The 13,505-nt window shown below is 43.8% G+C and overlaps 1 protein-coding gene across 1 annotated transcript in view; it reads right to left on the minus strand.

Moving 5' to 3' along the window:
* Nucleotides 1-13,275, minus strand: part of bckdha (branched chain keto acid dehydrogenase E1 subunit alpha) — a 51,258-nt gene extending 37,983 nt beyond the window's left edge. The window contains exon 1 of the mRNA XM_041179366.1: nt 13,153-13,275. Coding sequence (XP_041035300.1) covers nt 13,153-13,263 — 111 coding nt within the window. The 5' untranslated portion in view covers nt 13,264-13,275. The remainder of the gene's footprint in view (nt 1-13,152) is intronic.
* Between the last annotated feature and the right edge of the window lie 230 nt (nt 13,276-13,505).

Raw genomic sequence — 13,505 nt, forward strand, 5'->3', positions numbered from 1 at the left:
CCAAATCCCTTTGTGCTGCAGCCTTTCCCATTTAAATAATATTCAGCTACTTTATTCTTCCTGACAAAGTACATAACCTCACATTTTCCCACATTATATTCCATCTGCCACTTTTTTGCCCACTCACCTAACCTGTCTGTATCCCTCTGTAGACTCCTTGTGTCATCCTCACCACTTGCTTTCCCACCTATTTTTGTATCATCCACAAACTTGGCGATCGTACATTCACTTCCCTCATCTAAGTCATTAATATATATTGTAAATAATTGTGGCCCCAGCATTGATCCCTGTGGCCCTCTACTAGTTACAGCTTGCCATCCTGAAAATGCCCCCCTTATCCCAACTCTCTGTCGTCTATTAGTTAGCCAATCCTCTATCCATGCTAATATACTAGCCCCAACACCATGGGCTCTTATCTTATTAAGTAGCCTTACGTGCAGTACCTTATCGAATGCCTTTTGAAAATACAAATATGTTACATCTACGGGTTCCCCTTGTTACTCCTGCTCGTTACCTCCTCAAAGAATTCTAATAAATTTGTAAGGGATGATTTCCCCTTCATAAAGCCATGCTGACTCTGCTTGATTATATTATGTAATTCTAAATACTCTGTCATTACATCTTTTATAATAGACTCTAACATTTTCCCAATGACAGATGTTAAGCTAACTGTCCTATAGTTACTTGTTTTTTGTCTCGCTCCCTTTTTAAATAAGGGTGTTAACATTGGCAGTTTTCCAATCCTCTGGGACTTTTCTAGAATCTAAGAATTCTTGGAAGATTACTACCAGTGCATCCGCTATTTCTGTAGTTACTTCCTTAAATATCCTAGGATGCAACCCATCAGGTCCAGGGGACTTATCGGCCTTTAGCCCCATTAGTTTCCTTAGTACTTTTTCCTCTAGTGATAGTTATTGTATTTATTTCCTCCCCTTCTTTTGCCCCTTGATTATTTAGTATTGGAATGCTATTAGTGTTTTCCACTGTGAAGACTGAAGCAAATTCAACTCCGCTGACATTTCCTGGTTCCCCATTTTAATATCCCCAGCCTCATTGTGTAAGGGGCCTTTGTTCACTTTGGTCTCTCTCTCGCTTCCTTTTTATATATTTAAAGAAGTTCTTACTGTCTGTTTTTATATTACTTGCTAACTTACCCTCAAAGTTTATTTTCTCCCTCTTAGTTATTTTTTTGGTCATCTTTTGTTGGTTTTTAAAACTTTCCCAATCATCTGGCTTACCACTAATCTTTGTCATATTGTATGTCTTTTCTTTTAAATGAATACTATCCTTAACTTCGTTGGTTAACCATGGTTGGTTTATCCCCTTCCTCGAATCCTTCTTTCTCACTGGGATATATCTTTGAGGTGAGTCATGGACTATTTTCTTAAATTCATCAACCGTTTTTCCTGCTAAAATCCTATCCCGGTCCACTCCAGCCAACGCTGCCCTCATTCCTTTGTAATTACCTTTAAGTTTAGCACAGTTGTTTCCGACCCAAGTTTCTCACTGTCAAACTGAATGCTAAATTCTACCATATTATGGTCACTGTTTCCTAGAGTGTCTTTTACTCTGAGATCATTTATTAAACCTGCCTCATTACACATTACCAGATCCAAAATAGCCTGATCCCTGATTGGATCCACAACATGTTATTCTAGGGAACAGTCCCGAATACACTCTATTAATTCTTGCTTGTGGCTACCTCTGCCAATGTGATTTTCCCAATCTACATGAAGATTAAAGTCATCCATGATTAATGCCTTTTTTACATGCCCTCATTATCTCCCGATTTATTCCCTGTCTTGCAGTATAGCTATTGTTCGGGGGCCTATAGACTACTCCCACCAGTGTCTTCTTCCCCTTGTTATTTCTTACCTTCATCCATATGGATTCTACATATAAAACAAAAACAGAATTACCTGGAAAAACTCAGCAGGTCTGGCAGCATCGGCGGAGAAGAAAAGAGTTGACGTTTCGAGTCCTCATGACCCTTCGACAGAACTGAGTGAATCCAAGAAAGGGGTGAAATATAAGCTGGTTTAAGGTGTGTGTGTGTGGGGGGGGGGGGTTTGGGTGGGGGGAGAAAAGTGGAGGGGGTTGGTGTGGTTGTAGGGACAAACAAGCAGTGATAGAAGCAGATCATCAAAAGATGTCACAGACAACAGAACAAAAGAACACATAGGTGTTAAAGTTGGTGATATTATCTAAATGAATGTGCTAATTAAGAATGGATGGTAGGGCACTCAAGGTATAGCTCTAGTGGGGGTGGGGGGAGCATAAAAGATTTAAAAATATTTAAAAATAATGGAAATAGGTGGGAAAAGAAAAATCTATATAATTTATTGGAAAAAACAAAAGGAAGGAGGAAGAAACAGAAAGGGGGTGGGGATGGAGGAGGGAGCTCAAGACCTAAAGTTGTTGAATTCAATATTCAGTCCGGAAGGCTGTAAAGTGCCTAGTCGGAAGATGAGGTGTTGTTCCTCCAGTTTGCGTTGGGCTTCACTGGAACAATGCAGCAAGCCAAGGACAGACATTTAGGCAAGAGAGCAGGGTGGAGTGTTAAAATGGCAAGCGACAGGGAAGTTTGGGTCATTCTTGCGGACAGACCGCAGGTGTTCTGCAAAGCGGTCACCCAGTTTACGTTTGGTCTCTCCAATATAGAGGAGACCACATTGGGAGCAACGAATGCAGTAGACTAAGTTGGGGGAAATGCAAGTGAAATGCTGCTTCACTTGAAAGGAGTGTTTGGGCCCTTGGACGGTGAGGAGAGAGGAAGTGAAGGGGCAGGTGTTACATCTTTTGCGTGGACATGGGGAGGTGCCATAGGAGGGGGTTGAGGAATAGGGGGTGATGGAGGAGTGGACCAGGGTGTCCCGGAGGGAACGATCCCTATGGAATGCCGATAGGGGGGGTGAAGGGAAGATGTGTTTGGTGGTGGCATCATGCTGGAGTTGGCGGAAATGGCGGAGGATGATCCTTTGAATGCGGAGGCTGGTGGGGTGATAAGTGAGGACAAGGGGGACCCTATCATGTTTCTGGGAGGGAGGAGAAGGCGTGAGGGCGGATGTGCGGGAGATAGGCCAGACACGGTTGAGGGCCCTGTCAACGACCGTGGGTGGAAAACCTCAGTTAAGGAAGAAGGAGGACATGTCAGAGGAACTGTTTTTGAAGGCAGCATCATCGGAACAGATGCGACGGAGGCGAAGGAATTGAGAGAATGGGATGGAGTCCTAACAGGAAGCGGGGTGTGAGGAGCTGTAGTCGAGGTAGCTGTGGGAGTCGGTAGGTTTGTAGTGGATATTGGTGGACAGTTTATCACCAGAGATTGAGACAGAGAGGTCAAGGAAGGGAAGGGGAGTGTCAGAGATGGACCATGTGAAAATGATGGAGGGGTGGAGATTGGAAGCAAAATTAATACATTTTTCCAAGTCCCGACGAGAGCACGAAGCAGCACCGAAGTAATCATTGATGTACCGGAGAAAGAGTTGTGGAAGGGGGCCAGAGTAGGACTGGAACAAGGAATGTTTCACATACCCCATAAAGAGACAGGCATAGCTGGGGCCCATGCGGGTACCCATAGCCACACCTTTTATTTGGAGGAAGTGAGAGGAGTTGAAGGAGAAATTGTTCAGTGTGAGAACAAGTTCAGCCAGACGGAGGAGAGTAGTGGTGGATGGGGATCGTTCGGGCCTCTGTTCGAGGAAGAAGCTAAGGGCCCTTAGACCATCCTGGTGGGGGATGGAGGTGTAGGGGGATTGGACGTCCATGGTGAAGAGGAAGCGGTTGGGGCCAGGGAACTGGAAATTGTTGATGTGACGTAAGGTGTCAGAGGAATCACGGATGTAGGTGGGAAGGAACTGGACAAGGGGAGAGAGAAGGAAGTCAAGATAATGAGAAATGAGTTCTGTGGGGCAGGAGCAAGCTGAGATGATCGGTCTACCGGGACAGTCCTGTTTATAGATTTTGGGTAGGAGGTAGAAGCGGGCCGTCCGAGGTTGGGCGACTATCAGGTTGGAAGCTGTGGGAGGAAGATCCCCAGAGGAGATGAGGTCAGTGACAGTCCTGGAAACAATGGCTTGATGTTCAGTGGTGGGGTCATGGTCCAAGGAGAGGTAGGAGGAAGTGTCTGCGAGTTGACGCTCAGCCTCCGCGAGGTTGAGGTCAGTGAGCCAGACAACAACAGCACCACCCTTGTCAGCGGGTTTGATGACAATGTCAGGGTTGGACCTGAGAGAATGGAGTGCAGTAAGTTCAGAGAGAGAGAGAGATTAGAATGGGTGAGAGGAGCAGAGAAATTGAGACGACTAATGTTGCGCCGACAGTTCTCAATGAAAAGATCAAGAGAAGGTAAGAATCCAGAGCGAGGGGTCCAGGTGGAGGGAGAATATTGGAGGTGGGTGAAAGGATCCGTTGAACGGGGAGAGGACTCCTGCCCAAAGAAGTGAGCACGGAGACAAAGACGGCGGAAGAAGAGTTCAGCATCATGCCGAGCCTGAAATTCATTGAGGTGAGGGCGTAAGGGTATGAAACTGAGTCCTTTGCTGAGCACTGAACGTTCAGCATCGGAGAGGGGAAGGTCAGGGGGTATAGTGAATACATGGCTGGGGCTGGGATTGGAAGATGGGGTGGGGACGGAGGGACAGGCAGGGGTGGAGGGTCCTAGATGGGTGTTGGTGTCGATGAGTTGTTGGAGCTTGCGTTCCTTAGCACTTGAGAGAAAGAGAAAAAGTTTCTTGTTGAGGCGTCGGATGAGACGAAGAATAAAATGAAACTGGGGGCACGCGCAGCTTTGAAAAAGGGTACGGCGGTGCTGCTGGAGGGAGAGGTCGAGTGTGTTCATTTGGCGGCGCATGGCACTGAGTGTGGATCTCAGAATGTGACGGGAACAACAGTCCGAGAAACGTTTTATGTCCCGGAGATACCTGTAATCCTGGGTGGGTTCGAAACATGATGGGGTGGAATTTCAGTTGAAATCCACGTGGGGTAAGTCAGAGACGGAGACAGTCACTGAGAAAGGAGATATGGCTGTGAAAGCGGGTTTTATTAAACACCTTGTCAAACACCAGGAGAGAAATGGAAAGCAAAGAAGGTGAGCAAGGCAAAAGAGAGATACGGAAATCTTGTCGCAGAGACGAACAGAACTTCTTCAAGGAGGTAGGCATTTCTTGAAGAGCAGTGGCAGTCAATTAAACACAGAGATAAAAACAAAAAAACTGCGGATGCTGGAAATCCGAAACAAAAACAGAATTACCTGGAAAAACTCAGCAGGTCTGGCAGCATCGGTGGAGAAGAAAAGAGTTGATGTTTCGAGTCCTCATGACCCTTCGACAGAACTGAGTGAATCCAAGAAAGAGGTGAAATATAAACTGGGTTATTCCTATCCAAGATCTTACTCAGAGAGCCTGACAGTAACTTTGTTGGGGGGGGGAGTAGGATTAGGATAAAAATATAAATAGTTTATGGATACTGTCAAGAAAGTGTAATATTTTCCTTCTGTTAATAAATCTGTCATATTTCTGACGTACTGGAAGACAGGTTGTTGGGGTTTGTAAATATGGTAATTGAATAGGAGCCAGAGTGACTGCAAGAATCTAAAACCATCAGTAAGAAGTGGTTTTGATAATGTTAATGAACCAAGAGAGACTTCAAACAGAGTTTGAAATAAAACAATAACAGAAGTAATTTTGACTTGAGTTGTTTTAGTTCAAAGGGGGATGTATGCAGGTTGTAAAAAAAGGTGTAAGTAGATAAAGGTAAAAATAGGGTAAGTTTATTTTTTTTAAACGTAAGAGCTAAAGTAAAGAAGCATCTAATCAATTCTGGGAAGAAAGCATTTCTGAAGAGACTGGTTGAGACAATAGAGAGATCAAAGGAAGGGAATGCATTTAAGGAAATACTGAAGCCTAGGCGGGGGGAGCTGGTTAGATCTCCCAGAAGACAGCAGGATAGCTGGTCAGAACTCCCAGAAGAGTGTGTGAGCAAGGCAGACCGGGAGAACCAGATGCTGTCAGCCTCAGAGGACACCCCAAGGGACAAAGGCAGTGTGGTAAAAATTACTGGAATTCTATAGATTTTGAAATCTATAAGGATAGTTCCTGAACAGAAAAGGAGACAGTTAGCTCTGAGGGTAGTTAAGATCTTGTGGAACTGTTTTAAAATAATGTTTAGTGTGTGAAGCCAATCTTGTGTTTGTGTGTATTTGTGTATTTTTTCTCTATTTTCTTTTACTGAACTTTTACTCTACTATAAATCATCACAAGTAGTCGGAGACATAATTTCCTGAATTCAGAATCTCTCCTCATACTATACAAATTGCAAAAATCGTTTTGGCAGCTGTTTCAAGTTTCCCTCGGGTTTGGGCAGCTCGGCATTTGCCATCAGCCGTGCCATAACAGTAGGATGAAACACTTGAGGGAGTTGATGTCGTATAAAGGGGTAATAGCCATTTTGCTAATTGTTGGGGTGCATCATCATCAGTGATGTCAGATCACATGTAACTGGAGCCTGAGGAAAGAGAGTTCTAATTGAGTCTTGCTAAAGTACATCGCTGTAAGTAGTGTAAATATTCAATAAATGTTCATTCATTTGCAACAGCATGGTTTCCAGCCCTCTTCTATTAAAGGCACCTTGAACCTGGGCATGATAATAATACATGTCAAACTGTGTGCGCTGACTCAAAATGATTTCGACAAATTCATAGTATTGTAAGGAACACAAATGTCTGCTGGTTAAACTAGCCTAGACTATACACACAAGAACAAATTACTTCATTATTACAAAAATAACAGGCTTGACCTGCTTGTCTACTGAAGAAAATGCTTCACAATAAAATAGGAGGCAGCTGAAGCCTCTGAACTAAGGAGTGGGGAGACAATCAGCCAGCTCTCCTCCTTTTTGTCATTATCCAGCAATGCCTACTGGAAAATGCACATGTGATCACACAGGGAATGGAAAGGATGGGTCTTGGCTGTGATTCCTCTCATGGAGGAACAGCCAGCTAACACTTTCTGGATTCTCATTTGGCTGCCTGCATGCAGCACCAGGGAACTGGTGTGGCCCATAGCACTGCATGCCAGCAGTAAAGAAGCAAAAGAGGAAAATGAGAGAGCAATAAATGCAATGAATGGTCCCAAAGGGTTGAACAGAAGCACATCCATCAACAATTCTTGGAATTCCTTCTGGGGGACGATCACAATGCACAAACTGTAGCGGTTTGATTAAAATGGTTAAATGTACTTATGAGGTGCCATCTTTCGCTAGACCTTAAACCAAAAGCCCCATCTGTCTGTTCTGGTGAATGTGAAAAATCTCACAGTACCTCCAAAGGAGTAGGGGAATTCTCCGACATCCATCCAGTGAAGTGTCAGATGAGATTATGTGCTCATATTGTGGAATGCAACTTGAACACAGGACCTCGTGGCTACAGATTGAGCCAAACTGACCCTAGACTATTGAGGGAGGTGAAGTACTAATCATTACTGGACTCACCACTTTTTCTCCCTCCCTCTTTACAACTCCCAGACACCACGTAATACGAGATACCTTGGGGAGGTGGGTAGGGGAAGGAGATTTCAAATCTCAGTTTGAAGCAAACCTGAAATGTCTGAGAGCAGCTTAGGGGTGAGTTGCTTCAGACCACCAGTAAGTAGTTTGGCTGGGCTACTCTTAGACTTCTTAAGGTGGCACAGGGCATCAATGAAGGGGGCTTGGGACACCTTCTGAGCCACCTGAATATTTCAATAACAACTTGCATTTTTATAGGCCTTTTATGTCGCAAACCATCCCCAAGCACTTCACACAAGCAAAACCAGACAAACTATGATGCTGAACCACATGGGGAAATATTATGACAGGTGGCCAAAAGATTGGTCAAAGAGATAGGTATTAATGAGCTTCTTAAATGAGGAGAGAGATGGAAGGTTTGGGGGAGGAATTCCACAACTTAGGGCCTAGGCAGCTGAACGCACTGCTGCCAATGGTGGACTGATGCAAATCAGGAATATCCAAGAGACGGAATTGGAGCAATGCAGAGCTGCAGGACTAAAAGAAGGTCGTAAAGACCACATTGGGGGGGGGGGGGGGGGGGGGGGGGGGGGGGGGGGGGGGGGGGGGTGTGTGTGTGTGGATCAGAAAGCACAGGAGCGGCGGATCAGGCCTCAATTAAACACTGTAGACACCTTTCTTGTAATTGGCATCACCCTTACGTTCCACTCCTCGCCCCAATTTGAAGGAAGTAGATAGAGCAGACAGGCAGGGCTGAGAGACACTCTGACACCCCAGACATGACTCATTGTGCAAGGTTTTAAAATAAAACCGCTACAGCAGTTGAAATACTTCAATCACTGCAGCATAGATAAACGGGTGGGGAAGGAGCCACGCTGCATGCATCTCAGCATCAGGCAAGGGCAGCATCAGGCTGGGCTGCGATGCAGTCCACAATGGAATAGCCTACCGACTGTTTCAAACACAGAGGAAGTCCATGTTTGAGTTACAGTGGGCCTGCCAGACATGTGTGATCAAATGCAGCCTTCTATAATCAGAGATCTTACTAACTGCTCCGTCTTTGCTCAAGGTTAGGCCTATTTCTGTACCTCCAGTCCCTTTTCTGAAAGTCACCTTGCTCAGTCGCTAACACTCCAACGCCCGAGTCAATAAACTATGGAATTCAGCCCCACTCCAAAAGCATAAACCATGCCAACACTCTGGTGCTGTACTGAGGGGGTGCTGCACTGTCAAGAATGCCACCTTTCAGATGAGACATTAAACTGAGGCTCCATCTGCCCCCTCATGCAGATATAAAAGATTCCGAAGCACTATTCTGAAGAGGAGCAGGGGACCTCCCCCCCATCTCCTGTCCAATATTTATCCCACAACCAACATCATAATAAACAGATTATTATCTGCTCATTATCTCACTGCTGTTTGTTGGGAGTTTGCTGTGCAATTTGGCTGCCATGTTTCCAACATTACAACAGTGACTACACTTCAAAAGTACTTCATGGTCTGTAAAGTGTTTCAGGACATCTTGAGGTTGGGAAAGGTACTACGTAAATGCAAGTTCTTTCTTTCTGAACAGGTTGACTGGCCTCCAAGTGTAAACCCATGCAGAGCTGTCAGACACAACAAATGGGGTTATACTCTGTTATGAAGGTCCAACTTACCTTTCAGTTGAGACCAGAGGTTGGAAACTTCAACTTCCAATGGACCGCGGAGGTTTCTTGCAAGTGCAGACCAGGAGCAGGCTGCACATGCCCAGTTCTGCAGTGTAAGTTCTTCAGGCCCAGGACAGGCCCAACATGCCTGTGCATAGAGAAAAAAAGGTGTGCCATCGAAGGCAGGGGAAGAGGAGAGGGGACAGGGAGAAGTCCCAGTTCAGTTAAAAAAGAGAGGAGCAGAGAGAAAAGGCTCCAAACAGGAAAAGGTCTTTGGGTAGAATTTAAGTGAAGAGGGCTCAAGGAATGCCCTGGTAATCAGAAAGGACTCAGTAGAAGCCCTGAAGATCCAAGGAGGCAGATCATGGTTGGTGACTGCATGCTGTGGGCCGCTGGGGCAAAGGTGTCCCTTTGCAGCATTCGTGCTCTGCTCAGCGCAACTGAAGGTCTGAAGTTGTTCCTGTGAGTGTGTGTAGCCTGGAAAATCCAGGGGAACGGATGCTCGGCAGGCGAGATTGAAACCCTGCGAGGTGGGCCATCGTTGATGCCGCCTGAGTCGGAGCGGCCTTTGGAGAGAATTCCAAGGTTAGAACTTCGAAGGTGAAGACTGGAATTCCTTGTGAGAGACACAGAGTTTCAGTAAGATTGGTTGACTCACAATGTTACTGACATCTGGGTGGATTGTTGAGAAATCCATGGACTCTGTCTTGGTTGCAAGTGTCATTTACTGTGTGGCATGGTGTGCTCGACCACAGTTAGCTTGTTAATTGACATATACCTCATATTAACCCTGAATGTTAGAGTATAAGATAGATATTGCAATTGTTTTATCTTTCTGACCTTGTATAATAAAGTTTATTTTTGTTTGTTCAAAACCCTTGGAATCTTGTTGCTTTATTCACTGAGCAAGTGTCTTGAATCTCAAACTTTATCTATTTTAAACATAACGTTATTGGTCCCTAACCAAATCTTACCAACGACTTGGCGGGGGAGGGGGGGTCTGGCCTAGGATCAGAACAACTCTTAAATCATAGCAGGTAAAATTCACTCCAAAGGAATTCATGACCAATGTACAAGACAATATAAGATGATGGCATTATGCCTAGCCATCTGCATAACTAACTGCATCAGATAACCACAGCTCCAAATGTTAAACTGGTTTGTGAATAATCCTGATTTTAATGTCACTCCTAACACTTCCCTGATGTGCTAAACAGTAAGAATGGATATGTAAAGCAATCAAGAAAGAAAAATTAAATTTATATAGCACCATTCACATCCTCAGGACATCCCAAAGGGCGTTTGCAGCCAACAAGTAAAGTAACACAGTAATATTTTTATATGTTGCTTTGGAGTCAAACACAGCAACCAATTTGCACACAGATAGGCCCCATTAACAGCAATGAGGTAGATCCGTGACTAGATAATGTCTCGGATTTTGTGGTCAGTGGTGAAATGACAGCTGACCTCAAAGAAAGCTGCCCACAAAGTCCAAGTGATCGGAGTGCCGTGGATTTCCCCTTTCTCGACATCCTTTTGAATATAGCACCATGTTAAGGGGATCAATAGGTGTCTACCAACAGCGATGTCATCAAGAAGGGTAAGCAATCAATCACACTGAAGTATTCTCACAGACCGCAAACCAGGAAATTAAAAGTGCTGATTATAATTCACTTCTTAATATCATTTTAGAGACCGAAATAAAGATTGGGACATACACATGGGACTAAGGTAGAAGCTGAAATAGTTAACAAATCTGTTTCAAAAAATTATTTTAAAAATCTGGATTTTTATTAACCTTAAAAGAAGAAATTTGACATTCAGCTAGGTGAGATTGTTACTTGTAATTATGAACATAGTACATTGTCGAAAGCCCAGTTACATCTCATTCTACAAGAATCATACAATAGAATCATAAAAGGGTAAGAACACAGGAGACCATTCAGCCCATTGTGTCCATGTCGACCATCTGCAAGTACAATTCAGAGTGCCACTCCCCTGTCTTTTCCTTGTGGGCCTGCAAGTTTGTTCTCTTCAAAAAATGATCTAATTCTCTTTCGAAAGCCACTATTGACTCTGCCTCTACCACACTCTCAGGCAGTGCATTCCAGATCCTAACCACTCGCTGCATAAAAAAGTTTTTCATGTCACCATTGCTCCTTAAATCTGTGCCTTCTGGTTCTCGATTCTTCCACCAATGGGAACAGTTTTGTCCTATCTATTCTGTCCAGACCCCTCTTGAATTTAAACACCTCTATGAAATCTCCTCGACCTGCTGAGTTTTTCTAGGTAATTCTGTTTTTGTTTTGGATTTCCAGCATCCGCAGTTTTTTTGTTTTTATCTCTGTGATTTATATGGTTTATCATAACTTCCTTGTCTTTGTACTCTACGCCCCTATTTATAAAGCCCAGGATCCTGTATATTTTATTAGTCGCTCTCTCAACCTATCCTGCCACCTTCAATGATTTGTGCACATATAGCCCAGGCCCCTCAGTTCCTGCATCCCCTTTAGAATTGTACCTTTATTTTATATTGTCCCTCTCCGTTCTATCAAAATGAAGCACTTCACATTTCTCTGCACTAAATTTCATTGTGTCTGCCCATTCCATCAACTTTTCTAATGTTATCTTTTAAAGGTTTTTGCAGCGAGATTAATAGCACAAATGGGCAAGTTCTCATCAGTTCCTTATTGCATGAAAATGGTGGGTACTTCAACAGCCTGACCTGTGGAGAAGCATTGAATCACTTACAGAAACTTCTGGATCGCCACATTTAACTGCTCATGTGCTGACTCCAAAATTTACTGACAGTTTCAGAAGAGTATAACAATGGCTGACAGTGCATGAGAACACCATCATTTCCAAGTTCTCCTCCAATTCACACGCCATTCCGACTTGGACATATCTCACCATCCCTCATCAAAATCCTGGAACTTCCTACCTAAGAGCACTGTGGATGTGTGCACACCTCACACACTGAAGTGGTTCAAGAAAGCGGCATCACCTTCTCAAGGGCAACTAGGAACAGCAAACAAATACTGGTCTTGCCAATGACACTCACATGAACAAATATTTAAAAATATATAGAATTAAAATTCTTCAACTGCCCTTGTGGGTTTGACTCATGTCTCAAATTATTAGTACAAGTCTACCAGGTTGATTACCAGTCTAGTAAGGTAACCATTACATCATGCCCTATAGCATATACAAATATAAACATAAACAATGTTAAAAATAAGTTATCAAATAACTAATAAACACATAGTAATGTTGTAGTTTATAAATTAATGAAAAAATCAGTGAGTAGTTATAATTTATAAGTTATTAAGCAACCAGTAAACATACAGTAATATGACTGACAAGTTATGAAGTAGTGAACAGAGATCAAAGTTATGAATTATAAGTTATGAAGTAATCAGTAAGCATAGCAAAGTTGTGATACGTTAATTTATGAAGCAGTAATAAATAAAATTATGAATTCTAAGTTATTAAGCAGTCAGTAAACAGTCAAGTTGTTACAAGTTAGGTTATGAAAATTAGTAGAGTTTGGTGATACAGTAATGAAGCAGTGAACAGTGTAAAGTTATGATTTATACGTTGTTATGGAGCAATCAGTAACCATAGCAAGGCTATGATACAGTAAATTATGAAGCAGTAAAGAGTAAAATTATGAATTCTAAGTTATATTAAGCAGTCAGTAAACAGTAAAGTTATTACAAGTTAGGTTATGAAAACCAGTAAAGATTATAGTGATGAATTATAAATCAGTTATGAAGCAGTAACAGTGAAAGATATGATTTATACGTTGTTATGGAGCAATCCGTATAATAAACTGTTAAGTTATGAATCAGTACATACACAGTAAAGTTCTGATTCTATGTTTAGATATTAAAGCCGGGCCCCCTCAACCGACCAATCAGCTACCAGTTGTCCGGAGCCTCAGCCCCCGGGTACGGACAGTAACATTCCCCCCTTGGTCAGGCTCCGGGAAGTTACTTACATTGGTGGACAGGGCACGCTGAGCCCCGGTGAGGGGGAGCCGGGCCCGGGAGACGCGGCTCCTCCAGAGGCCGCTCCATCTCCCGCCCAGCCGCCTGACAACCGCCGCCATCTTTGCTGTCTGTCTAGCCGCCGCCTGTCCCGTATTATCGCCGCCCTCAGAGACCAATCCCGAAGAATCCCAAGCTGCCACCTCAAAGACCGCACCACAGCAAAAACATTGCAACGCGGTAATATTTAAATCAACGCGCTTTATCGCCGTCGTTGAGTAAAGGCGAGGAATAAGGCGCCTATAGAAAGGGGTCTTTCGGGAGGCGCACGCTCCACGGATGCGACGTGGTTGTTATGGCCCGC

The sequence above is a fragment of the Carcharodon carcharias genome, chromosome 34 (genome assembly GCF_017639515.1).
Source record: "Carcharodon carcharias isolate sCarCar2 chromosome 34, sCarCar2.pri, whole genome shotgun sequence".
NCBI lineage: Eukaryota > Metazoa > Chordata > Chondrichthyes > Lamniformes > Lamnidae > Carcharodon > Carcharodon carcharias.